At 52.2% G+C, this 27456-nt stretch overlaps 1 protein-coding gene across 1 annotated transcript in view; it reads right to left on the bottom strand.

The window, feature by feature from the left end:
* Positions 1-27456, bottom strand: part of SETD2 (SET domain containing 2, histone lysine methyltransferase) — a 52163-nt gene that overhangs the window by 10334 nt on the left and 14373 nt on the right. The window contains exons 3-15 of the mRNA XM_082302727.1: positions 22750-27146; positions 21682-21813; positions 20730-20858; positions 19118-19241; positions 17995-18072; positions 17653-17750; positions 16054-16180; positions 14619-14753; positions 14155-14283; positions 12399-13058; positions 3996-4044; positions 3345-3525; positions 340-1015 (exon numbers count right to left, since the gene is read on the bottom strand). Of these exons, the coding sequence (XP_082158853.1) occupies positions 340-1015; positions 3345-3525; positions 3996-4044; positions 12399-13058; positions 14155-14283; positions 14619-14753; positions 16054-16180; positions 17653-17750; positions 17995-18072; positions 19118-19241; positions 20730-20858; positions 21682-21813; positions 22750-27146 (6915 nt within the window). The remainder of the gene's footprint in view (positions 1-339; positions 1016-3344; positions 3526-3995; positions 4045-12398; positions 13059-14154; positions 14284-14618; positions 14754-16053; positions 16181-17652; positions 17751-17994; positions 18073-19117; positions 19242-20729; positions 20859-21681; positions 21814-22749; positions 27147-27456) is intronic.

The raw sequence follows: 27456 nt of genomic DNA, 5'->3' as shown, positions 1-27456 counted from the left end.
ATGCTCTCAATATCCCCCATCCCTTGGAATGCCCAAGGCCAGGTTGGACATTGGGGCTTGGAGCACCCTGGGCCAGTGGAAGGTGTCCCTGCCCACGGCAGGGGGTGGATTGGGATGTTCTTTAAGGTTCTTCCAACCCAACACATTCCCAGATTCCATGACTCTCTAATTCATGCCGTTTGTAGATGGGAAATGCCCTGGAATGTGCTTTTCTCCTACTCCTGGGCAGGAAGTTCCCTGAGAAGAGCTAAGAAGATGCTCCAACAAGAGAAGCAACAGTGAGTAACTCAATTCCCAGCTGGCTCCCCTGGTTCCACGGGTGTTCCCAGCTGGAATTACCTGGACGATGGGTGGGGTGGTCTGCGAGTAGGGAGAGGTCACTCCGTAGACGGTCTGGCAGGTCTGGCCCTGGTAGTAGATGGCCGGTTGGGACTGGGCCGGGGAATAGGGCTGCTGGACAGCCACGGGCTGCTGGCTGGAATCCCACACCCCGTAGCTCTGGCTCTGCACCGCGCCGGCGGCGGCCACCGGCAGCACGGCCACGTTGGCCTCCTGGTGCACCACGGTGTCGCTCTGGGCCACGTACTGCGGGGTGGTCACCTCCATGGTGGTGGCCACGTGCTGGACAACGGGCACCGGCTGCGGCGTGCTCAGGGCGGGCTCCACCGTGTGCCCCACCAAAGTCTGGGAATGCTCGTATCCCGCCGGAGAGCACATGGAGTCCATGGTGGGCGTGGGCAGCAGCACCTTGCCGGCGTTGGGGTTGCTGGGGTCCACGTAGGCCTGCATGGGGTACCCCGGCGGGTATCCGATGAAGCTGTGGTGAGGCGTTCCGTAGCCCATGGAGTCGTAGGGAAGCGGGGACGTCATTCCCAGGTTTTGGAGCTGCTGTTGCTGTTTCTGGGCTTCCCGTTGGGCCACCTCCTGCTCGAAGAGCTTCCGGCGCTCCTCCGTGGACAGCTTGTTGCGGTCCTTGGGCCGGACCTTCTTCTTGGAAGATGCTGGCGTGTCATACCTGGGAGAGAGGGAACAGGGAAAGGGCTGTGAGGCCTCAGGAAGCTGCAGGCACAGGGCTCCAGCAGCAAAAGGGAGGGTGGGAAACCTGGGATGCCCAGCAACAGTGGTGATTCCTAAAAGCATTCCCTTTTTTCCAGCTGTTTGAGCAACTCAAGAGAAACACCAACACCCCGCTGGTCCTGCTCCCCCACAGGGAGCCACCAGGGCAGGGGGTCAGCAATCCCAATGGATTGGCCAACATCAGCCTGGTGCAGATGGAGACGCAAAGGTGCCAGAGAAGTTGGAGGAGCTGCTCTGGGATACCTGGAGAGCGAGGGAACATCTCCAAGAGAACCCAAGGAAAGGTCACAATCAGCAGGGTATCCCAAAATGCTGGAAACACTCTGCCGTGTTCTCCTAAAGCAGAACCAACAAGGAATTTGGAAGAGGCTCCCAAACAGGAGCAACTCACACCACGGCACCTTCCCCCTCAAATTCCAGAGCTGGAATGAGAATTCCATCTTTCCAGTCCGGAACCCCGACACGGGAGCTGCAGACATGGAAAAGAACAAGGGAGTCACAAACAGCACATTCCTGTTGGGAATTCTGCTCCTTCCCACACCACAACTTCAGCTTCAAAAAATAATGGTGTGTATGGGGCTTTAATTCCTTAAGAGTTTTCATCCCAAAACACAGAGCAGCTGGAGGGATTTTTCCAGGGAATTAAAGAAGGAGGGGAAAAAAAAAAGAAAAAGCCTAAGGACTTTGATCAAAGCCCAACCAAGGAAAATTTCAGATCAAAGGTGGATATTTCCAGACGTTACGAGTGTGGTAAAACAGGGATCACAAGGAAAAATGCTTTGCAGCCTGAACATAATGGATTCGACAAAGCATCCAGGATATTCTCCACATATTCCGTGGCCCTGGGATCCATTTACATATCAAAAGCACATTGCTACCAACAGATCCGCTGGAGCTGTTTCCTGGCATTCCCAGAGGAGCTGCAGGATCCGTTAATGGGAACCTCATTGCCGTGAGGAGTTTGGTTTCCCTAATTAAAGTCTTTCCTGGCCCTGCCTGCAGAGTTTGGAGGAGAAGCAGCCGGCGTGGAGGGAGTGGGGAGAAGGAAACCGAGGGTTTAGCGTTCCCTTCTCCATCCATTCGGTTATTTTCCTTATTAAATCCTTGGGATAACTACGGGGGATGCTCAGAGTGGGGAGAACATTCCCAGAGAAGAATGTTGCTCCTTCACGGACACGGCACAGGAGGAAGAGCCAGAGCAGCAACTCCTCACCCAAAAGAACCGCTTGTTCTGTTTAGAACAACCCCGAAAATCCAGGATTTACTTCCTGGGGATGTTTCCAGCCTCGTTCCAGGGGGATAGATTTACATCTGTATTTTTTCTCCAGATGTTTCCAACTTTCCCGGCTCAGCTCAACGCGAGGTTTCCTCGTCTGGCTGACTCGGCACCAATTGTTCCCTAATTACGGAGCGGCTTTGAGAGGGACAACAGAGAACGGAATTCTTGAAAGGAAATTCCCTGGTATTTTTCCTGCCTTTAACACGATCTCCAGTCACTCTGAGCTCCAAGACATGGAATATTTTCCTTCTCTTTATTAGGAGTCGCATTCTCTGCCCTGGCAGTGATGCCACCGTTCCCAAGGAAAGGCAGGAGACACGGCACCGGCCTGCTGGGATCACAGCTCCCTGGATTGCTGTCCTTGCAGGAATATGCAGGGAATAATTACTCAGACAAGGAAGTTTTGGAGTTAGAAGTCCTGGTTTGGGCACTGCTCCCTCCTGTTCAGGCAGGGATTGCTCCAAGTTCAGAATAATTCCCAGCACACCGGGAAGAGGAGGAGGAGGAGGAGGGAATGGGTTTTGAAGGACCCAGGGAGCCCTTTGCATTAGGAGGGCTGCATCCTGGAATTCCTGGATTCCCCAGCCCTGGCAGTGCACCAGGCCAGGCTGGACACTGGGGCTTGGAGCACCCTGGGACAGTGGAAGGTGTCCCCATGGCACTGGATGGGCTTTAAGGTCCTTCCAACCCAAACCATTCCATGATCCCTAATTTCTGTGCAGGAGCTGGCACAGCTTTCCTCATTTCCCGCCTCATTCCCAAAACACACCTGAAGATGGAGATGCAGCTCATCCCAGAGAAGAAGCCACCAACACCACAGAACCGCCCAGCTCCCGGGAACAGATCTCACCACCAGGATTGCTCCAGGAGAAAACTCCCTTCCCCAGCCCTGAGCGATTTCAAAGATCTCCAGGACCATTTTTCCTGCAGATTTTACCCAGGATTACAGCAGATCCCTGGAATATGGTGGATCCCTGCCAGCACTTGCCTGTCCTCCGGCCTCTTTGTCCCCCGCTCGTAGCCCGAGGACGGCGGGGACAGGGAATCTCTGCGTCTCTTCCTCTCCTTGCTCTGGCTCTGCCGCTCCGGATCCCGCTCCCGGCTCAGGATGGGGTTCTTGGGAGTAGGGGTCTGATCCCGGAGCCCGGCTGTCTCTCTCCCACGGTCAGCTGTTGGGAAAACAGGGAAGAGGGAAGGAATTTTTATCATTAGGAGTATTTAGAGTATCCCTCTCTTAGAACAAGAGGAAACGGCCTCGAGTTGCACCAGGGAAGGCTCAGGTTGGATTTGGGAATATTCCTCTCGGAAAGGGCTGTCCAGGGGTGGAGTCCCCATTGCTGGAGGGATTTAAAAGCCACGTGGATGTGACACTTGGGGACGTGGCTCAGGGGTGGCCTTGGCGGCGCTGGGGGACAGTTGGACTCAATTTTGCAGGGTTTTTCCAAGCTCACCAATTCCATGATTTTAACTCTAGGTTGTGCCATGCCACCCTCAGGGCTCCATCTCCCACCACCCACCACTCAGGTTATCCTCCCTATCCCAGGAGCTGCGCAGGCAGAGCATCCCTCGGCATTCCCAACTGGGAAAACGAAGCATTTCCATGGGAGAAGAGGAGAACATGGAAAAGGTGAGGACTTACCACTGCTCTCCTTTTCCGCTTGGCTCTTCTTCGGGATGCGGTACACCTCCTGTGGAAAAGGCACGGGCAGGGTCAGAATTCCAGCTGCTCCCAAAACCACCCCAAACAGCCGAGAACCACATAAATCCTTGATAGGGAACCACCAAAAAAGGGTCTCTTGAGGGAAAGTTCTGGGGGTTTTGTGGTGCTCTCCACTTATCTCCTCTGCTCAGGGTCTGATTTTTGATGGATTTAGGTGGAATTTTGGGCCAAGAGCTCTGGGCAGAGCTGTAGGGTGCTACACATTCCGTGGGGAGGTAAGAGTGTCCCACCAGCACCTCCTGCTGTCCCTGTCCTGGTCTCCAGGGCAGTTTCAGATTGTCCTGCTAGGAGCAGGGAGTTGGGCTTGGTGATTCCCACTGCAGATATTCCATGGGTCTGTGCTCCTGGCTCTGGTGGCCAACATCTGCTCATGGACCACCCCTGGGCTTCTCCCAGCTCCCAAGAGCCTCACTGGGGACAGGGTTCATGTTTCCATGATGTTCCCAAGGTCTGGTGTTTGATGTTGCAGCATCCCAAGGGAAATGAGCAGGAGGCCAAGGCCCAGCTCCGAGCAACCCCTTCCACCAAGGACCTGCTGAAGCTGCTGAGATCAGACCCCAGCGTCCAGCACTCCTTCAATGGCAGCAAAGTCCAAACCCTCTGCTCATCCAGCTCCTCCCTCAGCACAGGAGAGAGTCCAGAGGAGGCCCCAGAGCTGCTCCAGGGCTGGAGCCCCTCTGCTCTGGAGCCAGGCTGGGACAGCTGGGAATGTTCCCCTGGAGAAGGGAAGGACACAGGGAGAGCTCAGAGCCCCTTGCAGGGACTAAAGGGGCTCCAGGAGAGCTGCAGAGGGACTGGGGACAAGGCCTGGAGGGACAGGAGCCAGGGAATGGCTTCCCACTGCCAGAGGGCAGGGCTGGATGGGAGATTGGGAATTGGGAATTGCTGGCTGGGAGGGTGGGGAGGAGCTGGGCTGGAATTGCCAGAGCAGCTGGGGCTGCCCCTGGATCCCTGGCAGTGCCCAAGGCCAGGCTGGACATTGGGGCTGGGAGCAGCCTGGGACAGTGGGAGGTGTCCCTGCCCATCCAGGGGTGGGATGGGATGATCACAAAGGTCTGGTGGAGATGGCACCGTGGGAAGGAAGGGAAGAAGAGCTGGGAATGAGGATCAGAACTTCCCTAAAGCCCAGCTTTAGCACAACAGCCCTGCTAAACCCCACTGGAGTGTGCAGCACCGACTCTTCCCACGTCATTGGAAGCAACTGTGCACCCCCACAATTAGGAATGAGGTTGATTAGCACCTTCCCATGCTCTGCCGTATTTTTAATTGGAATCTTCTGGCACTCTCAGTGTAAATCCCATTTTATCTCAGCGACGCTCATGATCCTACATAGGTTTTACATTTACATTCCTGACTGTCCAAGTCCTGAAAGCTTGGAATAAAAAGCTCCTTTTTGTTTCATTCCAGCTTCTATCAAGTCCTAGCTCTGTTCCCTTCCTGAAGGAATACAGCATTCCCAAGAATTCCCAGTTGTTTCCAGCTGCTTTGCGCCTGATGGGGCATCCCTGATGGAGCTGCAGCTGCATCCCAAAACAAACCCCATGGAATCATGAAGGAGATGCTCAGTTCCACACAAAGAAATTGCTGTCAGGAGCTGTGCTGACATTCCAGCTTTTCCAGGGCACCTTCCCAAAAATATCCTTTCATTTAGGCCCTGGATGAGGCAGAGTGGGAAAAAAGACGGATTCAACTGTTCCTGAGGGGAGAAGGCTGCTCCAGGTGGGAATTCAAAGCTCCCACGAGCTCAGAAATGTGGAGTTTACCTTGATTTGACTCTCAGATTTTAAAGAGTATCTTTTTTTTTTTTTAATTCCTGGAGTTTTTAAAGCTGTTTGGGAATTAATTAAAGGGTGGCTCAGGGGGCTCATTAGCAACGTGTCCACCCCCAGGCCTGGATGGGCTAAAAACGAGAATTTCCTTTAGTGAATAAAAGGAAAGGAGAAGAAACCCCGTTGTGGTTTGTCCACGAGGCAAAACCACTTCAAAAGTGCTGCTGCTGGTTAAAAAAAAAAAAGGGATTTGGGCCAAGTTTTTTAGGTTTTTAAAGATATTTTTGCTTTTCCATAGAGCTTGGACACAGCACGTGCAGTTTGAAGGATCTACAAAAAAGAGAGGCTTTAAAATGACATTTTTTAGTTGTTTTTATCTGTTTGTGTGTTTGCTATGGGTTAAAAGACTCCAAATCCAGGGGTTTTCAGATTAAAAGTAAAGAAACAAAGCAGCAGCTCCATGTTTGGGGTGGGAAGGGATGCAGGAGGAGCCCATAATTATATAGGATTTATGTATTTATGAATGATGTCATCTCTGCAATGTCCCATATCATGGGATCATGGAATGGTTTGGGCTGGAAGGGACCTTGAAGCTCATCCAATTCCAACCCCCACCACAGTCAGGGAACCTCCCACCAGCCCAGGGTGCTCCAAGCCCCATCCAGCCATAATTTATGGATTTGATTTTATTTTCCCACAGAATTCCATGGCTGTGGATGGCAGGGATGATCTTGCCTCTCACTACCTCGTGTGGGATGGAAGTGACCACAGGCGCAGGTCCTGAAGCCCCAAAATCACCTCCCAGCAATGGGTTTCCCAATTTCATTTCTTTCTTTCCCACATTAAACTCCTAAAAATGTTCATTTTCAGAGCAGCACATCCAAAAAATCCCCCCAAATCTGCCCCAGGGCTGTTCCCAGAGGGAACGAGGAGCCACCGAGGAACGGGATCATGGATGAGCTGCCCAGAGGGGAAGGACAACACGAGTGTTGGGAAGAGCTAAACCACACCAACTCCCCAGCTCCTAAAAAGGATCTGTCCCATTAACGAGCAGGATGGGGAATGGGAAATTACTGGGAAAAGGCTCGGTGGGAAGAGAAGGAGGATACGGAGCACCTGGAGTAAGGGGACTCGGCACCCCCGGCACTGCTGCTCCTGCCACACCTCGCTTGAGGTTCACCAGGGCACTGGGGGAGCCCATTCCAGGATCCATCCCAACCAACTGGCCAGCCCTAAAAAGTCCAGGAAGCCCAAAATCCAAGGTCATTATGAGCAGGGAGTGAGCTCCGTCCTGTTGGAGAGCAACTCCAGCTCTACTCGGTGGAGCCTCCAGCATCCACGTGGGAAGATGGAGACAGCAAAGGCTTTGAACCAGGAACAAACGGAAGGACTTGTCCAAATTGCTCCATGAGAAGCAGATGGTGGTCAGACCAGGCTGGGGAAAGTCCCAAGAAAAGTCGATTTTATTTTGGGAAACGGAAGCTGCTGGCTCGGAGCTGCAGAATTCCTCAATCAACGCGACCGCCGCTAACGGGCTCCAAATGGCTCCCGAGCTTCCAGCACAGCTTTGATGGGATTGCACGGAAAATTAAACGCAGAAGGAAAAGTGACACGAGTCTGTTCGACACAAAAGAGGGGGGAAAAATGGGATTTAGGCTGTCCAGCCTCAGGCACAAGCCAGCCTTGGCTTGGGAAAGGGAAGAGAGCTGCAGGATGAAGTCAGGACTCGAAAGACGCAGCAGTGGGAAAGGAAGATTGTGCCTTGATGGAACCTCCTCCATGAATCCATCCCTCAGCTGCCAATCACTCCTGAATTAACGGTTGGATGTGATGATCTTAGAGGTCTTTTCCAACCTTAAGGATTCCAGGAGTTTATCCTACAATTCTATGAACTTCTGCTGACTTGTTGAAGGAACACAACTCAACCAAATCCATCCCCTACGCGGCTGGATGCTCTTCCTTCCCTTCCTCCCTCCTCTCCTCTCTTCCCTCTGCAGCTCCAGAGTGATCCCAAGGGATGGGGCAGAGCAAGAGGAAGGACCAACACCATGAAATCCCTGCTGGAAGGCCAGAAAATCCCACAGCAAGCCCCGGCCTGGCCGCTCCCCAATCCTATTGTTTTCCCAAACTATTCCTTGCTCTAAGTTATAACAAATTATAAAATTCCCCATTAAAGCACGGGATGCGCGAGCCAGAGCCAGAGCCAGAGCCAGGCACTCCAGGAAGGCTTCACTGGGAAAGGGACAGGCAAGAGCAGCTTCACAGGGCATTACCAGGATAAATCAGAGCAGAGTCGGAAAGATCATCCCAGGGGAAGATGGAAGCGCCTTTGGCCTTGGTCATCCAAGATGTCCCATTCAGGGTGAAGTGGCCTCCAGGGAAGGCTCAGGTTGGATATTGGGAATATTCCTCCTGGAAAGAGCTGTCCAGCCCCGGCACAGCTGCCCAGGGCAGGGGTGGAGTCCCCATTGCTGGAGGGATTTACCAGCCCTGTGGATGTGGCACCTGGGGACATGGGGCAGGGGTGGCCTTGGCAGTGCTGGGGGAAGAGTTGGGCTCAATGGTCTCGGAGGTTTTTTCCAACCCTATCAATTCCCTGATTCCATGATTATTAAGCTCCCAGATGGGAGCAAAAAAAAAAAAAGACCACTTTGGCCCAAGTCAGGGTGAGGGCTCAGCCTTGAGCTCCAAGTCACCGCAAACGCCTGGAAGGTCAGAAGTGTCCAACTGAAACCGTTTAAACCCAAGGCTGGCTCTTCCAAAAGACTTTTCCTAAAACCAAGACCCTCTCCAACTCACAAGGAAAGGGCCTGTAGACCCTCAGAGCCACAACTCCCAAGTGCCCTTTCCCAGAAGGTGAGGGCCTCCTCTGGGCTGGAGGAAGATTCCCAAAACTCAGTCCCACCTGAGGCAGAGTGGCACCAAAATGTCCTCTCCTGTCCCTCCGCTCAGCTACTCAACCTCAGCCGTCAAGTAGACGTTGGGAAGAGCTTCCCAAGCTTGGCCCTACGGCGTGTTCCGGTGCTTCCGAGAGGTCTGTTGGCCATCGCACCACGTGTCACCTCCAGCACGGGCCTCTCCGCACGGATCAGCCCACGGAGCCTTACCTGAGCGTGATCCACCCGGAGGAACCACGTGGAACCAGCACCTGTGCCCCTGCCAGGTGCCCAGCAGGCAGCCTTTGGCACTGGGAGGGAGTTTTCAGCCCGGGAGAAGCCATGCGGCGCTTCCTCGGACAGCGGGAACGGCGCCCACGAGCCCGGGCTGAAAACTCATCCCACTGGGAATGGGAGTGTGTGTGGTGTTGTGCCAGGGGTGCGGCCGTGGCCAGCACTCCTCACGGAGTCGGAGTGTTGGAGCCCTGGAAGGACTTAAAAGTCCTGTGTGTAGAGGTAGAGAAAAAAATTAAGCTCACTTAATCCTTTCAGGCCAGGAGCTGGGATTTCCCCGGAGCGACGTCCATTGCCGGCAATGGACGCACCAAAATAACGTCGGCATCCCCGAGTTAACCACCTCTGTCCTCCTTTCACCTATCACACTGCTCATGCATCATCCAGCTTCCCAACCATCTTCCCGGCTCTTCACGCTATGTCCTCTCCCTTCTTCCGCACGGAGTTGGAGAAAAGGAGCCCCTTGGTCAGCTCTGGCTGCCCGGAGAAGCTGGATGGAAACGGTGGAAATTACAAGGGGGTCATCAGCAAGGCTGGAGAGGACAGCGCTTAAGTCACGATGTTTCCGACCCTCCCGCCCCCCAGCCAAGGCAGGGTGTTCCACCGCCCCAAAAACCCGGCTTTTCCAAAGCTCGGATGTGCCGGGAAAGGCACCTGGGGGTGATTGAGCCATCCCCCTTCCAGCTTGGATTTGTCTTTTAGACATCCGGGGCGGGCTTTGGTGGCACCTCATGAGGTGAGAGGTGGACAGAGGCAGTTAACTCCCCGAGCCATGAAAAAGTCCAGCACAGGATAAATTCCCAGCTCCCAGCTTCCCTACAATTGTTTTAGAGAGAAACGAGTTGTCACAGCCCCATGTCACGATCTGGCTTTTTTGGGATGGATTTGCTGGGATTACACTCCAAGCTCGTGAGATCCAACCCCATCCCTACAAGCAGACCACGACCTCATTAATAAATACAGGGAGAGGATGAGAATCCACCTCTAAAATACGGGAATGTGGCAGGACTCTGTGGTCCAACCACAACTTCCACAAAATTCTGTAGATTCCCAAGCTGAGCTTCTCCAAGCTCCAAAGAAAACACAAATCTTGGGGATAAAACGACACCATCAGATCAAATCTGGTCTCAGACCAATGTTTTGGGGGAGTTTTGTGAAATTTCACGTTTTACCAATATTTTATCATTTTCTCTGTGCTGTCCCATGCACGTGGAAGGGAACACGGCGGTTCCAAAGGAAAAACTCCGTCTGGATACCCAAAACAAGTCTCCAAAGCAGAGCAGGACTAAGGCCTGCCTTAACCTTCAGTTTAAAACAGGTTGGACTTGATCTTAGGAGGTCTTTTCCAACCTTAACAATTCTAACTTGGCAATGACGGAAAAGGACTTTTTCCTCTTTAACCACAAATCCAACCTGACGGTGTCGCTTCAAGAGGAAAAGCACACCAAGAGTCTGCAAATTCAAAGCTGGTAAAGGATCAGATCCACTCGGAACAAAGGGGAGGAAAACACCAAACCACAACCCAGCCTCTCTGCAGAAATGTATTTCAGTCACCTCCCTTCTTCCCCCTCCAAGATTTGTGGCACAAATGATTGTGCCCAAAACTGTGAATTTCCCGAGAGTGTCTGATCCTCCTGAAAAATTCAGACTGAGGCAAAATGTCCCTGAATTCTCCTGGGAATCTCTGCATTTCTAAATCCTGATGTTTGTAGCTACAGAATGGCACAAGCAAAGCTTAAGGTGAGGTCTCCTCCACCTGCGCTGGCGCCGCAGCACAATTAACACCCGTTATTTTAATTAACCTCCTTCAATCATTACTCATTATCAAAGCCAATGGGTAAATAAACTCCTTAGCTCTGTGATGCATCAGAAAACATGAATTTGCTTAAAACTACTTCCAGTAATTAAAGCTGGGCTGGTGGTTGATTGAGAGAAGGGCAGAAGAGCCACCAAGCCCACAGGAAGGTGGAATTGCAGCAGCACCTTCAATTCCTGCTGGATCCCCAGGAATCACTGGGTTTGGACTTCTTAAAGAGGCTCCCACCCCTCCTGCCCTTGAATATCAGGAATATAAAATAATACATGGAGCACAATCCTACAGAAGCAGCAGCTCAGTGAGGAGCTTCCAAAGAGCTAAAGAAACCCAGGAATGACTGGAGCACTGAGTAGAGAGCAAGATCCATAGAACCATGGAATGGTTTGGGTTGGAAGGACCTTAAAGCCCATCCAGTGCCACCCCTGCCATGGCAGGGACACCTCCCACTGTCCCAGGCTGCTCCCAGCCCCAATGTCCAGCCTGGCCTTGGGCACTGCCAGGGATCCAGGGGCAGCCCCAGCTGCTCTGGGCACTCTGTGCCAGGGCCTGCCCAGCCTCACAGCAGGAATTAACTCCTTCTTCACCACTGATCTAAATCTTTCCTCTTTTAGTTTAAAACCATTACTGGAATGTCACCCTACATCCCATCAGAAAGGAGCTGTTGGCTGAAGATCCCACTGGCCACCTATGGGACAGGGACACAATTCCACAGGACAGAGGGAGCCACCAATCCCTTCTCTTGAAGAGGTTTTCTGCTCCAGAAGACCTTGGTGGGAGTGAAACCACTGAAGTCCCAAATAACACCCAAATCTGGGCATTTCCATCTACAAACACCCAGGGGTTGATCCAACATGGCCTTTGAGAGAACCTTTGTGGCCAACAGACCCTTCTCTGGAGGCTCCACACGGTGCAGATGAAAAGCAGATGTTGAAAGGACAGGAAAAGCTGAGGATGCTGGGATAACTGAATTCAGAGAATCCCAGAATGCTTGGGCTGGTAGGGACCTTTGAGATCATCCAGCTGCACCCCCTGCCATGGGCAGGGACACCTTCCACTACCCCAGGGTGCTCCAAGCCCTGTCCAACCTGGCCTTGGACACTGCCAGGGATGAGGCATTTAGGAACAGCCCTGAACACTTCCAGGGATGGAATTCAGGAGCAGACAGTCCATCAGTTTGTTTCAACACTGATGGATATGAGCCACTTCCACCCAAAATGCTCATGGCATCTCTGGCCTCCTTTCCTGATGGGTTGAGAAGGGAATCTCAATCCCTCAGAGCTGCCCTTTTCCTGGACAGCCTAAAAAACAACGGGATGACCGAGGTGTCCTTGTGTGCCCAAACCCAACCAGCTGCTGATCTCAGCGTGTGCCACCCGGACTCAGGTCACACCCAGGGCAGTTTGCACCAGAGGATTTATACAGAAAGCACTTTTTGTGTAGAAAAGACCATTTTAGTCACCAAATATTGACCAAAAGACATCAAACCAGCCCCATTTGCACCACACCACCACCAAATCCATGCTTTCCTTAGCTCCAGGTGCTGGAGCTGCACGGAGCTGCCTCTTACCTTGAGCTCCTTCCAGCTGTCGAGCAGCCTGGTGGCCAAGTCGCTCACATCCACGATTTTATCCGTCTGCTCCTGGCTCCTCTCGCTCTCCACATCAGAAACTCCTTCCTCCTCATCCTGCGACGGCGTTTCCATGGCCATGGGCTCTTCCAGCTTCGCTCCGTTGCTCTCCTTGACCTCTGCCTCGGGCTCGGCCTCCAGCTCAGCAGGCTGGGATTTGCTGCTCTCCACTGGCGCCTCCACAGCAGTTCTGATGTCCTGCTGCTGCTGCTGCTGCTGCTGCTGCTGCTGCTCCTCTGTCACCTCCATCGGGGCTGCCTCCAGCTGGTCCAGGTCCTCCTTGCCCTCCTTCCCTTCCAGCTCACTGGTGGTATCCGAGATGGCGCTGTCCATGCTGTTCTCGCTGATGATCTTCAGCCTCCGGAACACCAACTTCTTGGGGGTGTCTGTGTCACCTTCCACGCTCTGCTTGGCCGAGAGCTCCGGGGTGTTGAGCGGGGTGTGGGCCCGGGACGTGTTCTCGCTGGAATATCCGTCGCCCTCGCTGAGCTGCGGCACCGCCGTCTTGGTCTGAGCCCAGCGCTGGATGATGGGCAGCACCTTGCTCTCCTCCAGCATGTTCTTGGTAGGGATGGGCAGCAGCTCCAGGGTCTTCATGATCTAAGGGCAAGGACAAGCAGGGCATTGTCAGAGCCATCAGGATTTAAAGCGTGTCCAACCTGGAATAATTCCCTTTTGTCAGGAAGAATTCAGTCTGGCATATCACGGTGATATCAAGGTTTGGGTGGGAAGGGATCTTAAGGATCATCCATTCCACCTCCTGCCGTGGGCAGGGACACCTCCCACTATCCCACGTTACTCCAAGCCCTGTCCAGCCTGGCCTTGGACACTTCCAAGGATGGGAAGTCCACAACCTCTCTGGACAACCTGTGCCAGGGGCTCACCACCCTCACAGCCAAGAACTCCTTCCTAATATCCCATCTAAAATTTAAGTATCTGATCTAATCTATCTAATGATGGTCACAGGTCATGGGTGAGGGATTTCGGGAAGAATTTCTCCATGGAAAGGGTTGTTACACATTGGAATGGGCCACTCAGGGAAGTGTTGGGGTCCCCACCCTGGAGGGGTCCCAGGAAGGCCTGGAGGTGGCACTTGGTGCTCTGGGCTGGGGACAAGGTGGGCATCGGGCACAGCTTGGACTCAATGACCTTGAACTTCCAGATGTCTTTGGGCATCCAATCCCAAACTGCTTATGGAAAACCAAAACATTCCAGTTCCATTTCAGACTGTGAGGATCTCCAATTCCCTGTGCTTCAGCATGGAATAAACAGCAACAGCAACAACCTTTAAGTCTCGCTCATGGAATCTACCTCAGGAATTCAAGGAAAACCACAGGAGTAAATTCCTTCCGTTCATTAAGGATGTGCCTGAGGGCAGAAGTTTCAGGCCTGTAGCTCTGAGGCACCTGAGTTTGTTTTCCATGAACACTTGGCATGGATTTGTATTAAAAAAAAAAACAGAAGGAAAAGAAAATCCTCGTGATCCCAAACATTCAGCAAAGCTGCCAAAACCCTGTTCCCCAAAAAGGGGAAAGTCCGGACTCCCCGTTCCTGGAGGGATCCAACAGCCCTGTGCATGTGGCACTTGGGTTAGTGGCAGCCTCGGCAGTGATCAGGAACGGTTGCAATTGATCTTAGAGGGCTTTTCCCACCTCGAGGATTCCGTGGGAGCTCCCAACCCCAGGGAATTACTGACCTCCAGCTGCAGCTTCAGGTTGTTGGCGGTGCTTCCTCTGCCATCGCCCAGCTCCGTCATCCAGATCCAGAGCAGGGACAGGCCGTGACACTCCAGGAAGGACTTCAGGCAGGACTGGGAGTGAGTGTTCTGGAGAGCCAAATGTGGGAATAGTCAGAGACTTCCGGGCAAAACCATGGAAAACTGCTCCACTGGGATTATGGTGAAACCCACGGCAGAGCCAGAACTCGGCACCTGAGCACGTCCAACTGATTCAAGTGGCTGGAAGTGCTGGGATTGGAGCGGGGATTCAGCAGCAGGACCAGGATAACCATTACACAGCTCGTACTGGGGAACAAAATTTAAGGGCAATGGATCCTGGAGCCGCTCGGCTGAGCTCGGGATGCTGGAACAGGGGCAAAACCTGCCTCCCACACTCCCCTCTTCCTCTGAGGATCCCTCCCGGTCCCAGGGCTGCTCCTCACCTGGATGAGCTTGAGGCAGGTGAGTTTCTGCTCCAGGGTTTCGATCCGGACCATGAGCCGGGACAAGCTCAGCACCTGGTTTTTATCGGAGAGGCCCTCGCCGTTCTCCAGCAGCGCCTCCAGCTCCCCATCCACCTGCACGGCCAAAGGAGAACAACCTCAGCCCCAGGCCACGGAATTCCCTGACTCCAACCTCCGCTTTCCCTAAGGAATGTCACGTTTTAGCTCTGGACAGGTGGAAATTCCAGGTGGTCGCACCAAAAGCCTCCCAGTTGATCGTCTCAGGTAGGAAAACAACCTAAGAAATGATCTTTGATTGCAAGTAAAACTTATTCTTTATATTCTGAATTGTAGAATTCCTTTATAAATCTGTAATAGATTCATGGATTATAAATTATAACAGATTTATAATCCTTACAACCAGAGGCTCCCTCTCCACATGGACAATGGAATATCCCTCATCATCATTTTGTGACTAATCAGTGTTCTAACACACCCTCTAAATGATGTATCAATTATTTCTTGGCTTCCTCACTCCCTGATACAGCAAATAAAAATGAAAACTGGCATTTTTAAACTTCCCAAAAGAATTAGGAATAAACCTTCTCCACAGGAATAGAGGTTTGTATCTTCAAGGATGGAATAATTACAATTTGTAGGAATTAAAGAAGAGCCTGTGCAGGTTCTTGCAGAAGATTTCACCCAGAAAAAATCCTTTTGCTCTGGATTCTCTGCACTTTTTCCACATGGTGTGAACCCATCCCTGCAATTCCAAGTGTTGCCTCTAAGTCAAAACAATTTAGAGACTCAAATTCCACCTCCCAAGCTGGAGATGGCCAAACTCTGCCCTCGGAGCTGCCCAATTTCAGGTGATGCCCTAAATGGTGGAGCCAATATTGTCCATCTTTCATGGATGTTTAAAAATCTTGGAAAACAACCCAAATTTTTTAATCCATGTGGAATTTATGGCAGGGTTTAGTTACGAATGAGCAGATACTGGACCTGGGAAAGTCCCTCTCTGGTGGGACTTTAAATAACCAGGAGAAGGAAATATGGATTTAACTGAAGGTCCAAGAAAACACAAATCTTGAGGGGCCTTGTGAAGTAAAATCATTGAAGTTAGAAAAGACCTCCAAGATGATCAATCCAACATTTAACAACACATCCATGGGAAAGACTGAACCCTGAGGTCATCAGGAGTCATCTGCTCCAAGGGAACAGCCTCAAGCTGTCCCAGGGGAGGGTCAGGTCGGACACGGGGGGAATTCCTTTATGGCAAGGGCTGCTGGTGGCGGAATCCCCATTCCCAGAGGGATTGAAGCCGAACGGACGTGGCACTTGGGGACGTGGGTGGTCTTGGCAGTGCTGGGGAATGGCTGGACTCAATCTCAGAGGGCTTTTCCCACCTCAGGGATTCCGGGAGAGCCGAACTCACCGAGTCCTTTTTCCGGGAGCGCTCCTTCTTCATCTTGCCGCCGGCCGCGCGGATGCTGACCCTGTTCTCCCCGCCCAGGTAGCCCCGGCAGTTGGAGGAGCCACAGAAACATTTCTGGGCCTCTTTGCTGTGGGGGGACACAAAGAGAGGTTCAACACCAGCTCAACCCCAGCCACAGGCACTTGTCCAGCTCCAGAAGCCGGGCTGGGAATGGCTCTGCATGGAAAAGCCACTGAAAAGGCAAACAAAGGCTTTGCTCCTGACACAGCTCCCGTGAGCCCCAGCTGTGGCAGCTGCAAAGCCAAGCCTGCCTCACTTCCAGGCTCTCTGCAGGTCCAGAACCAGGAACCAGAGAGGAAAAGGTGGAGCTGGTGGGGCTGAAAACTTCTTATCCCACATTGGCACCGATATCCTAATTTTCCTAAGGAATTTATCCTTAGGATTATACATCCATTAGGAAAAGCTTGCAGTTCATAGCTTTTTATATATTCATTTTTTAGATATTTATTTATGTTTTATTTTTATAATATAGTTCTTTTATAGATATATTATGGCTCATATATTGAATTGTAAAGCTCAAAACGGGATAAAGAATGAGCTCAGGATTCATGGAAGCAGCAAAATCCACATGGAAAATTTGTTCTGTATGCACAGCCGTGGATAATAAATACAATAAATATAACAAATGTAATAAATGTAATAACTACAATAAATGTAATAAATACAATACATATAATAAATGTAATAAATATAATAAATATAGTAAATATAATAAATGTAAAAAATATAATATAGTAAATATAATAAATGTAATAAACATAATAAATATAATAAATGTAATAAATAAATGCAATAAATTTAAGAAATGTAATAAATGTAATAAATATAACACATTGTAAATACAATAAATGTAATAAATAGAATAAATAGAATAAATAGAATAAACTAATAGATACAATTCCCAAGGAGTATTTCTCCCAAGCCTCTGTATTTCCCACTCAACACACCATCCATTTCAAGCTCCATTCCATAATTTCTTGGGAAAATGGCAGGGTTTTATCTTAAACATGTGGGATCCACTGGAGGAACGTGGCTCTGCAGTGGTAAAAACCAGGGAAGCTCAATTCCAGGAATTTTCAGGAAGGAGGAATGATTTTAAAATGCAACTAAAAACTCAGTCCTGATCTTCCTGCCTACAGGAAGGGCCTGGAGCAGGATCCAGAAGGAAAAGGAAGGGATGCTCCTTAAGTTACACTTCAGCACACAGTAACAGAGGAATATTAGGCTCAGCTTTAGCAAAGGGATCCAAATTCCAGGCTGGAGCTTTCCCTGCACCCCTGGATTAGGCCAGGAAGACAGGATGTGTTCTCGAGGGGGTTTTACAGCTCCTCAAGGACTTGCAAAGCCATAAAACAGGAGCGGGAAGGGAAGAACAGGAATTCCCGGGGAATACTGCAAAGCCTGGATCCTGGCTAATCAATAATGAGACAGGAAGAAGCAGGGACAGGAATTATCTGGGAAAGGGATGGCGTGGGACCCAAGTGACACCGGGAAAGACGAGGTGAGCACGGAATTCCCGTGCCAGGAAATGGGACGTACCCGTATCTCTGGAACTGGTAATCGAACGTCAGCTCCGAGCCCGACGGGACCAGTTTGGTGGTGAAAAATCCAACCCGGAGCTGCCCATTCACAGTCCACTATGGAAAAAGAGATGCCAGGAGTTATTCCAAGCCTGACTCCAGCTTTGCTTTCCCTGAACCGCATTAATCCTTGGAAAAGCAGCACGGGGGAGTTTAAAACCGGGCGCACTGCCTGGTTTAAATCCAGTTGTTTTTGTGTCGCTGATACGACAGCAACAAGAATTGCCAAAAGGAAGAAGGAAAACGCTTCACTCTGAGCTCTCCAGAGGGAGGAGCCGCTGGATTTGATCCAGCACTTTACCTTTTGGGTCTCACAGTTGGGCTCACAGCTGTGGTTCATGAAACGGGAGCAGTTTCCTTTCTGGGTGGCATCAATGATCTGGAAAGGAACCAGAAATCCAAGGGAAAAGGCTCATTCCTCGGAATGGGAAGCAGCTACAAACACAACTCATGGAGGAATCAGCTCCTTTCCCGCTCTTCGTTTGATATTCCCCATCTTTATTCTGGAGATTGGGGGTTGTTGGCACATCAAGTTCCCACCAAAAAGAGCTCTTAGGTCCACGGCCCTTCATTTCCCAAAGTTCTCCAGCTGGATGTGGATCCTGGATTTTGCTTCTGGTGAGACCATGAGGGGCTGGGACAGTGACTTCTTCTCCCACACACCTCATACTCCAAGGGAAAAGTCTGGATCACTTCCAGAAATAAAAACTCCTTTTATAACTGGAAATGCTCCTTTGTGACACTTCAAATCACACAACAATCCCCAAAATCCTTATTTTGAGAAGAAAAAAAAAGCAGGAAAAACCACTCGAGTATTTTTAGCTCCTTTTCTCTCAAGCTCCGCAGACCCAGAAAGTCCTGACAGGAGAGACAAGGAGAGTCTGAGATGGAATTTCTATTTATCCCCCTTGTTCTCAGGCAGAGGGAACAGCTCCACATCCCACGGAGCTGAAGCAGCCATAATTAATTAAGGAAATCTGATATATAAATATTCCAGAGGCAATCCTGCACAGAGGGACTTTGCCAGCTAAAAATATCCCAATTTCATGGAGTTTAACAGGAAAGGAAATGTGGATTTTTGGTGTATTTGGGCACCCAGGGAGGGCAAGTTTGGCCTGGAGCATCTTCCCAAACACAACTTTTCTCGCAGGAATGATGTTTGCTCATGGAAGGGATGAGCCATCTTTTCCTTTGGAAGGACACTTTCCCCTCCCTAAGGGACACTGGGATACATTTAAGGTGCCACAAATATTGTTGGAACTCAGCAATGAGTTTAAAAAATCCCGAGGCTTGAGGTTTCCTTTCCTCAGGAAAACATTCCTGATGGATTCAGGACGTTGCTCCGTGGATTCCCAAGGAGCTGGGGCTGTACACACCTAAATCCAGCCCTTCCCAGAGCCAATCCCAGCAATCCCACTGCTCACCTCATCGTTCTTCAGGGCCATGAAATAATAGTGGATGTTCTTGTTCCGGGCATATTCCTTCACCCGAGCCTTGAATTCCTTGTGATCCAGCACTTCCCCACAGTATTCCAAGACAAAAGTGTTGCTGCAAGGGGGGAAAAAACCATCAACTTTCTTAACCAAGAACCACCAAGAAACACAGAATAATCCCTGTTCAGGGGGATTCTCTGAACACAACTCCCAGCCTGGCCATCCTGGTGGTGCAGCAATAATTAATTGCCTTAACCTCTGGGAATTCTGATTAATTTGGGATTTTATGCTGTCACATGGGAAGGTGACAGAAGGATGAAGCTCCCGTTTGAGCAGGGTTTATCCTATATATCCTATATATCCTGTATATTCTATATATCCTGTATATTCTGTATACTCCATATATTCTATATATCCTATATATCCTGTATATCCTATATATCCTGTATATTCTATATATCCCATATATTCTATATATCCTATATATCCTGTATATCCTGTATATTCTATATATCCCATATACTCTATATATCCTATATATCCTCTATATCCTCTATATCCTATATATCTTGTATATTCCATATATCCTATATATCCTGCATATCCTATATATCCTCTATATTCTATATATCCTGTATATCCCATATATTAATGGAATTCCAGGCTGGCTTGGGTTGGAAGGGAGCTTTGAGATCATCCCATTCCAGCCCCTGCCATGGGCAGGGACACCTCCCACTGTCCCAGGCTGCTCCCAGCCCCAATGTCCAGCCTGGCCTTGGGCACTGCCAGGGATCCAGGGGCAGCCACAGCTGCTCTGGGCACCCTGTGCCAGGGCAGAGCAGCCCTTTCCAGGAGGAATTTTCCCAATGTCCACCCTGAGCCTCCCCTGGCCCAGCCTGAGGCCGTTCCCTCTCCTCCTGTCCCTGTTCCCTGGCAGCAGAGCCCGACCCCCCCCAGCTGCCCCCTCCTGTCAGGGACTTGTGCAGAGCCACAAGGTCCCCCCTGAGCCTCCTTTGCTCCAGGCTCAGCCCCTTCCCAGCTCCCTCAGGAATTCTCCAGCCCCTTCCCAGCTCCATTCCCTGCCCTGGACACATTCCAACATGGCCCCTTCTCCCAGTAAACCTCATCTTGGTCTCCCCATCCTGCTCAGGCCCCACAAGATCTCAACATCCTCTCTCCTCTCCCGGCCTCCCCCAAAGCAGCGCTGGGAATGCCAATCCTGAGTTAAAAACAGGAGGAAAGATCCCCTCAGGATCTTCTTGTTGTCCAAAGGGGAGGAGGAGGAGGAGAACTCAGGAAGCGCAGAAGTTTTGCAGAGGTGGGAAGAGAAGAATGGACACAACCAGAGTGCAGTAGGGACAGAGAAAGGGGAGGCAGATTCATCCCAAGAATAAACCATGGAAAGGCTGTTGGGAAAGCCTGGAGAGTGGGAGATCAAACAATGGACGGACAGATGGCAGAGAGGGACACCCAGCAGGGACAAGGACAAGCTGGAAGAACCTCGGCCGATCTCCTGTCAGGGACATGAAGAGTCCCCAGGCCCTTCTCCCTTCATGAGGGAGCGAAAGAGCGGGAAAAGGCCGTGGGAAGAGGGAAGGCTTACGATGGCAGGTCCTTGGCAGCTCTGAGCCCCCAGCCCTTCTTCTCGGTCAGGATCACCTCCACATCGGCGTGCTGCTTCTTCTGGAAGCGCCGGTTGGAGCAGTAGTCGCCGTTTGGACACCGGGAAGAGCTGAGGGAAGGGAAGGGAAGGGAGCAAATCAATTCCCAGCAGGGAAACGGCGCCAACAGAAAGAGCTCAGATGGGAAATAAATCCCAAATAATCATCATCAATCCCGTGTGAAACCTTCCAATGTGGTTTGCTATAAAAAGCACAACCACGTGACTGTCACCATGCAAATGCAGATCATTTCTTTCTGGGAAGATAAAAACACTTGGAATGCTGATCCCGCTGTATTTCTGTATCAGGGCATCCCAATGGGGAGAACTGGGCTCTTCTCCCCTTGTTTTGGGAGTTATTCCTTCAAGATATTCCCTGCCCTAGGTTTGGGCTATGAGAGAAAAGCAAAAATTGAGATTCTGCCAGGTAATTCCAATCCTCCCACATGCCAGGGAGGAATCCCACCAAGCACCCTGTCCCTGCCTCCAGCTCCATGGAGCAAACCCCTTCCAGGAGGGGCAAGGAGACACCAGCCAAAGGCTGGAGAGGCTCTGGGGAGAGGAGACCCAGGAGATTGTGAGGGCTGACCTCCTGCAGATCATCCAAGGATTTACATCATGCAATCACGGAATGGTTTGGGTTGGAAGGGACCTTAAGCATCATCTCATTCCACCCCCCCGCCACGGGCAGGGACACCTCCCACTATCCCAGGGTGCTGCAAGCCCCACCCAACCCCTGAACCCTTCCAGGGATGGGGCAGCCACAGCTCCTGGTGGCAGCTCCGAAGGTCACTCCAGGCCAGCACGGACACTTCGCTGCCACCTCCCAGGAACTCCTGGCTTATCTGAGGCATTCCCAAGGCATCTCCAGGCCAGCCCATGGAATCCCACTCACCACTCGATCATGAGCAGGCGATTGAGACAATCCTCTCCACAGGCCACCTCCCCCTGCGCCCGCTCCTCCTTGGACAGAGGGGGACACTCACACAGCATCCGCTTGATATCCCGGTGGGATTTGTTCTTCTTCCTGGGGAAGCCAAGTCATGGAAATACAGGTGAGACAGCAGCGAGCAGGAGAAATTCCTCCTCGAACCTTATCAGTGGTTATTGGAAAAATTGGAGAATTGATTTCTGGACATAGGGATTGATAGCCCTGGGATAACACTGGGAGGCACAGGGATAACCAAGGACACTCGACTCGGTGATGACTTTGTGATGACAAAAGGTGATTTCCTAGAGAATTCCAGGATGTTTAGCTGGTTTTCCTTTCTCCTCCCTGCCCATGTTTATTTGGACATCCATATTTTAATAGGCAAAGTGGAGGGTGTGGTTACTTCAGCCTTGCTGTCAAGTGAGAGGATGAAAAAGAGGAGAAAATCAGACTTATACAAAAGGCATCCACTGATTCACATTTTAGCTTCCATAAAGGATTTCAGGAATGCTCTGGAGCGTGGATCCCAACAAGGCAAAAAAATCCACGAGAAAAAAAAAGTAGTATTTTGAATTATGGGCATTAGATCCAAAACAGCTGCTCTGAGACAATAAATAAAGACATGGAAGTAACCAAAAGCTTTAGAAAAGCACCTTGTTTGTCCAAAACCTTTTCCACACCCAGAGAGAATTCCCTGTACCTATGGAGAGGGAGTGACCTGGCATTCAGGATATTGAACAGGCAGGATCTGGTAAAGCTATAAAAAAGGGTATAAATAAATGAACCTTTCCCTCAGATCCTTCCATCTTCCATCTCTTCTCAGCACTTGGGACTGTCTGGGCCCAACTGCGGGACTCTCTTCAGGAGAAGAGACCCCAGGGTGGCTTTGCCAGATGTTGGGAATGCAACATCCCCTCCCCTCCCTCCAAAGGATGCCAATTTGGCCATAAAAACCCAACCATCCTGGAACCAAATGGAAGTTAAATCCCAAACTTGCTCCAGGAATTAAAACAAGGATGAAGCAGCAGTTACCTCTCTGTCAAGTAGACGTTCTCCTCGATGAGGTCAAAGTAACAGGGCATCTTCCCCTGCTTGGCAAACTCCTTCCAGCGCTGGGGGTCCCTGAAGTCATCCATGATACACAGCCTGCCCACCATGGAGGAATCCTGCGGCGCCGGCTCCGCCTGCTCCCCCTCCAGCTTCCCCTTTCTCTTCTCCCCGGCGTCCCCGTCGCTCTCCGAGTCGCTCTCCAGCTCCGGGCGCCTTTTCTTTGGTGGGCCTCGTTCTTTCGCGTCGTTTTTGTCCAAAGCTTTCACCTCCTCCTTCTTCTCCCCACCCGGCACCGGCTCCTTGGTGGAATTGCTGCTGATCTCGTGTGCCTGCACCGAGCCCTTTTCCTTCTGCCCAGGCAGCTGGGATTTTCCAGAGGGGCTGGGAAAGCGGGGCTTGCAGTCCTCATCCCAACGTTCATCCTCCTCGTACTCCTCGTGGTCTTCCGTGAGGGAATCGGGCACCTGCCCTTGGATGCGTTCGTAGTTAACCACGGAGGGTCTGCTGGCCGCCCTCGCGTCCCAGTAACCGTTGCCTTGCCAGTAGCTCTGGGAGCTGGGATAAGCTCCCGAGCCCGGTTGGTAAACGTAGCCCGAGTACATCCCGAAGCTGCTGTCCGGCTGCTGGTAGGTGCTGCTGGGCTTCTCCTGCTGGGAAAAGTCCCAGCCCACCGCACCCATCTCCTCCGGAGCACGGAAACCATCCAGCCTGGAGTAGTCTCCGAGGCCGGACTGGTTCAGCCCGCCCTGTCCTTGCCGACTGTCGGGCTTGGAAGAGCTCATCTGGTGCCGGGATGCGTCGGTGCTCTCCAAACTCTCCGGGACACAGAAGGGCTGCTCTTCTGGCCGAACCATGGGCCTTCCCACATCCATCACATCCGTCAGCACCATCCTCTCCTCTGCACCAGCTTTGCCATGGGAATCAGCCGTCAGGTCCGCCTGGCTCGTGCTGTCCACGCTGTCGCTCTGGGCCTGGCACGGATCCGCCCGCAGCTCCTCCGGCTCCCTCCTGCTCAGCTCCGTGGAAGTTGCTGGACTCTTCTCCATCCCTCTGGGAGAACACCTGCTCTCCACCTGAGCACCACCTTTACTGCCCATATTTTCTGACCTCTCCTCATAGTAGGGCCTGCTGGGCTCGGGCCGCTCGTCATCCCAGTGGTCAGAGAAGCGCCGGCTGCTCCGGGAGGAGCCCGGGCTGTTCTCCTCCGTGGCTATGGTGGAGTTCTTGGGAACCACCACAACAGACTGGAGCCGCTTCCGCGGCGTCCCATCATCGGAATCTGAGTCCTCCGTGTCACTGTCCTCGCTGCCCCCCTCGCTGTCGCTGTCCCCCGTGTCGGAATAATCGTCGTGGCTGGCGGGAATGGATTCCGCGGCGTTGCCACTGCTGTCGCACGTCGGGGCTTGGGTCAGTGTCTCGGTGTCCTCTGCAGTGACGATGACATCGGAGGAGGGATACAAAGCATCTGGAAAAGCCGAGGCCACCAAGGGCTCGCTTCCCTCATCCCTCTCGGCCGATACACCAGGACACGGAACCCTCAGCTCCTCCAGCTCAGCTCCCTCGGTGGAAACAGCACTTGCTTCCACAACCTCTCTGCCGCGATGCTCCAGCGGCACTTCCGAATAGTAGGAATGTTCATTCTGGAACGACGACTTGCCTTTTGCTGAGCCAAGATCAACGTGCTGAGCATCCAACTCCAGCATCTCTTCGGCTTCCAAACGCTGGAGCGGCTCCTGGCACACACCTGGAGGGGGCACATCCCACTTGGAAGAGACACTTTCCTCCGGCACAGGATGATCCGACTGGAGCCTCTGGGAACTGCCATCCTGGGAGGAATCCCTGCCCGAGCATTCCACTGCCAGGCTGATTTTATGGGAAGCATGGCCATGCTCATCCTCCCCAGCAGACTTGGAATGGGAATCCTCCGTGCTCTCGTAATCGCACGTCACCGTCTGCGGCTCCACCTGCACATCCAGGAAAGTCTCGGATGTCACTTTCAAATCCGCAGGTTCCGCTTCGATTTCCACTTCCGAGTGGTACAAATCAGGGGTGGCATCATCGGAAATGTAGCAAAAAACAGGTTCTTTGGTTTTGTCACATGGAGTCACCTCCTCATCCACCTTCTTAAGGACAGTTTTAGTGGGATCTACATTCACGACAGGGAGAGGGGCGGCTTCCTCTGGCTGCTGCAGCTCCAGAGCCTCCGCTTCCTGGAACAGGCTGTTGCACTCGCTGGACTGGACCCGGGAATCATCCGGTTCTTGCTTTTGGGACACATCCCTGCTCTCAAACCCATTGGATGGCAATGGATATGACAGGCTCGTCTTCACGGCAGGCGACGCTTCCGACCAACCCGGGCCGTGGTCAGAGAACGCGGCGACGTCCTCTGCTTTGGAGGCACTGGAAGTTGCCAGACCCTCATGCTGACCCTCCGGGGAGCCGTTCACACTCGATTCCGTGGGGAAACACGTTCTTAAGGGATCGTGCTTTGCCTTTAAGAACGTTTCTTGCTCCTTAGCACTGCCGTGGCATTCGTTTGCTGCAAGTTCCTCGGACTTTGAGTTCGCCAAACCCGCCTTGGACTCGTCGGCCTTCGGCAAAGCAGGAGAATCGCTGAACTGATTTAACGGAGAAAGTGTCTTTTCCCGTTCCAACTTTTTCACGCTGGACACCCTGATCTCACTGTTCTTTACACAAGAGGTCTCTAAATCTAGAGAATTACACCTGGACTTGATTTCTTCGATCGATTCTGTACAACAGAAAGAACTCTTAAATTTATCAGGCTTTGGTGCGGGGGCCTTGGATTTATAGCGGGAGGAATTCACATTACTGTCGGGCTTGGAATGGGATGTCCCCTTCCGATAGCCCAGTTCATCGAGGGGAGAGCACCTTTTGGATACTTCACTTTCAGAAGTCCTTCTGGAATCTCGATCCGCTTTCGAAGACGACCTCCCTCTCCTGTCCACGTCAGCGTGAGACGACTCCACTTTGCTGTCCCTGTCTGACTTGGAGTAAGAGGATCTCGAGTCTCTGTAGGAGGAGGAGGAATGGGAGGACGTACGCCGGGAGTCGCTGGACCTGGAATGTGTCCTCCTGTACTCCTCCTCCGAGTCCGAGCTCTCTCGCGCCCGGCTGTCCGCGTACGACCGGGAATATCGCGACCGTTCCCTGTACGGGGAGCTCCGGTGGTACCGGCGGTCGGAGTCGTAGTAATGCGAGCGCTCCGACCTTGAGTAAGAGGAGCTGGTTCGGGAGCTGCGATCGGAGCGGGAACGGGAATGAGACCGGCTTCGCCTCCTCTCTCTGTCCGAGCGGGAGCGGGAGGACGAGTACCGCGAGTCTCTCTCCGATTTGGAATAGCTCGAGTACTTCTCATCCCTGTCCGACTTGGAGCGCGACGAGGACTTGCCCAGGTCGTCACCCCGGACGGACGCGGAGCTCCGTCTGGGATCTCTCTCCTTTTCCGTGCTGGATATCTTCTGCTCATGCGACCGCTGGCTGGAGGAGGTCCTCACGGAATCCTCGTCGGACTCGGAGCCCTGCGGCGCACCGTCCGACTGGGAGAACTTCCTCTTGGCCCCCTGCCTCCGGGAGCAAGCGGGAGCACCCTTCGAGCCGTCGGAAACCTCATCCTCCTTCCCAATATGGGAATCTTCCTTCGGCGGGGTTCTCTCCGTCTGCTCGGGCGCCGTTTGAGCCACGCGTTCCTCGGAGCAGTGCGACGCCGGATCCTGCTTGGCATCGGGCTCCAAGGCCTCCCTGGGCAGCGCGTGGCTCGGCTCCCTCGGCGCGGGGGCTTCGGCTTCTCCGGGTGGCGACAGCAGCAGCGCCGACATCGGCACCACCGGCGGCGGCGGCGGGGCCGTGGCTCCGGGGACCGGCATCGGTGACGCCAGCGGTGGCGGCGGGGGCGGGGGAGGCGGCGGCGTGGGGGGGAAATCCACAGCCAAGGCTACCGGTTCCGTTACCGGTGCCGGGAGCGGCGCCGGCGGAGCCGGGGGTGGTTTTGCCGTGACGTTCAGTAAATGTTTTTTGAAATGAATCTTCCCCAATTCTACCTTCGGTTTCGGGGGCGAAGACTCCTCGGCTGAACCAGCGGCGTCCCCCAAGTCCAGTTTATTTTTGGGGTTAAAATCAGTCGGGAGGGGAACTGCTGGAGGGGTGGGAGTTTCATTTTGTTTCTCGTTTCCCAGAGCAGCCAGGAATCGATTGGGTAAAGTTTTCTTGGTTAAACTAAAGCTGAAAGACACTTTTTGTCTTCCCTGCTCCTCAAGGTTAACCTTGGTTTTGGTGCCTTTGGGCAGAAAGCGGCTCGAGGCGACGCCTTTGAACACGGGGCCTTTGATAAAACCAGCTCTCGGCACCGTTTCGGGTTTGCCCTGCGGACGAAAAAGAAGATGCAGTTGGAGGAATTGGATTTTTTGGGGGTTTGAACTCAGTTCTGCAGCATTTTCTTTCACCTGGTGAATTTTTCATGATGATAAAAGAGAAATGCATACCCTGGGTCTGCCTTTGGTGCCCGGCTCTGTCCTGAAAAAAATCAATTCCTCAGACTTCTCCAGCTTGGAACAAAACCTCCTCTGAGGTTTGGGCTGAGGCTTTTTATCTGACTTATTAATGACCAAGCTCAAAGTCCTTTGATCACTTAATCCTTATTTTTTAAAAAAAAGAGAGTTCAGTTTATGAAGT

Source organism: Coloeus monedula, assembly GCF_965178545.1.
Source record: "Coloeus monedula genome assembly, chromosome: 1".
Taxonomy (NCBI): Eukaryota; Metazoa; Chordata; class Aves; order Passeriformes; family Corvidae; genus Coloeus; species Coloeus monedula.
Note: the sequence above shows the minus strand (reverse complement) of the source record. Positions and strands in the feature narration are given on the sequence as shown.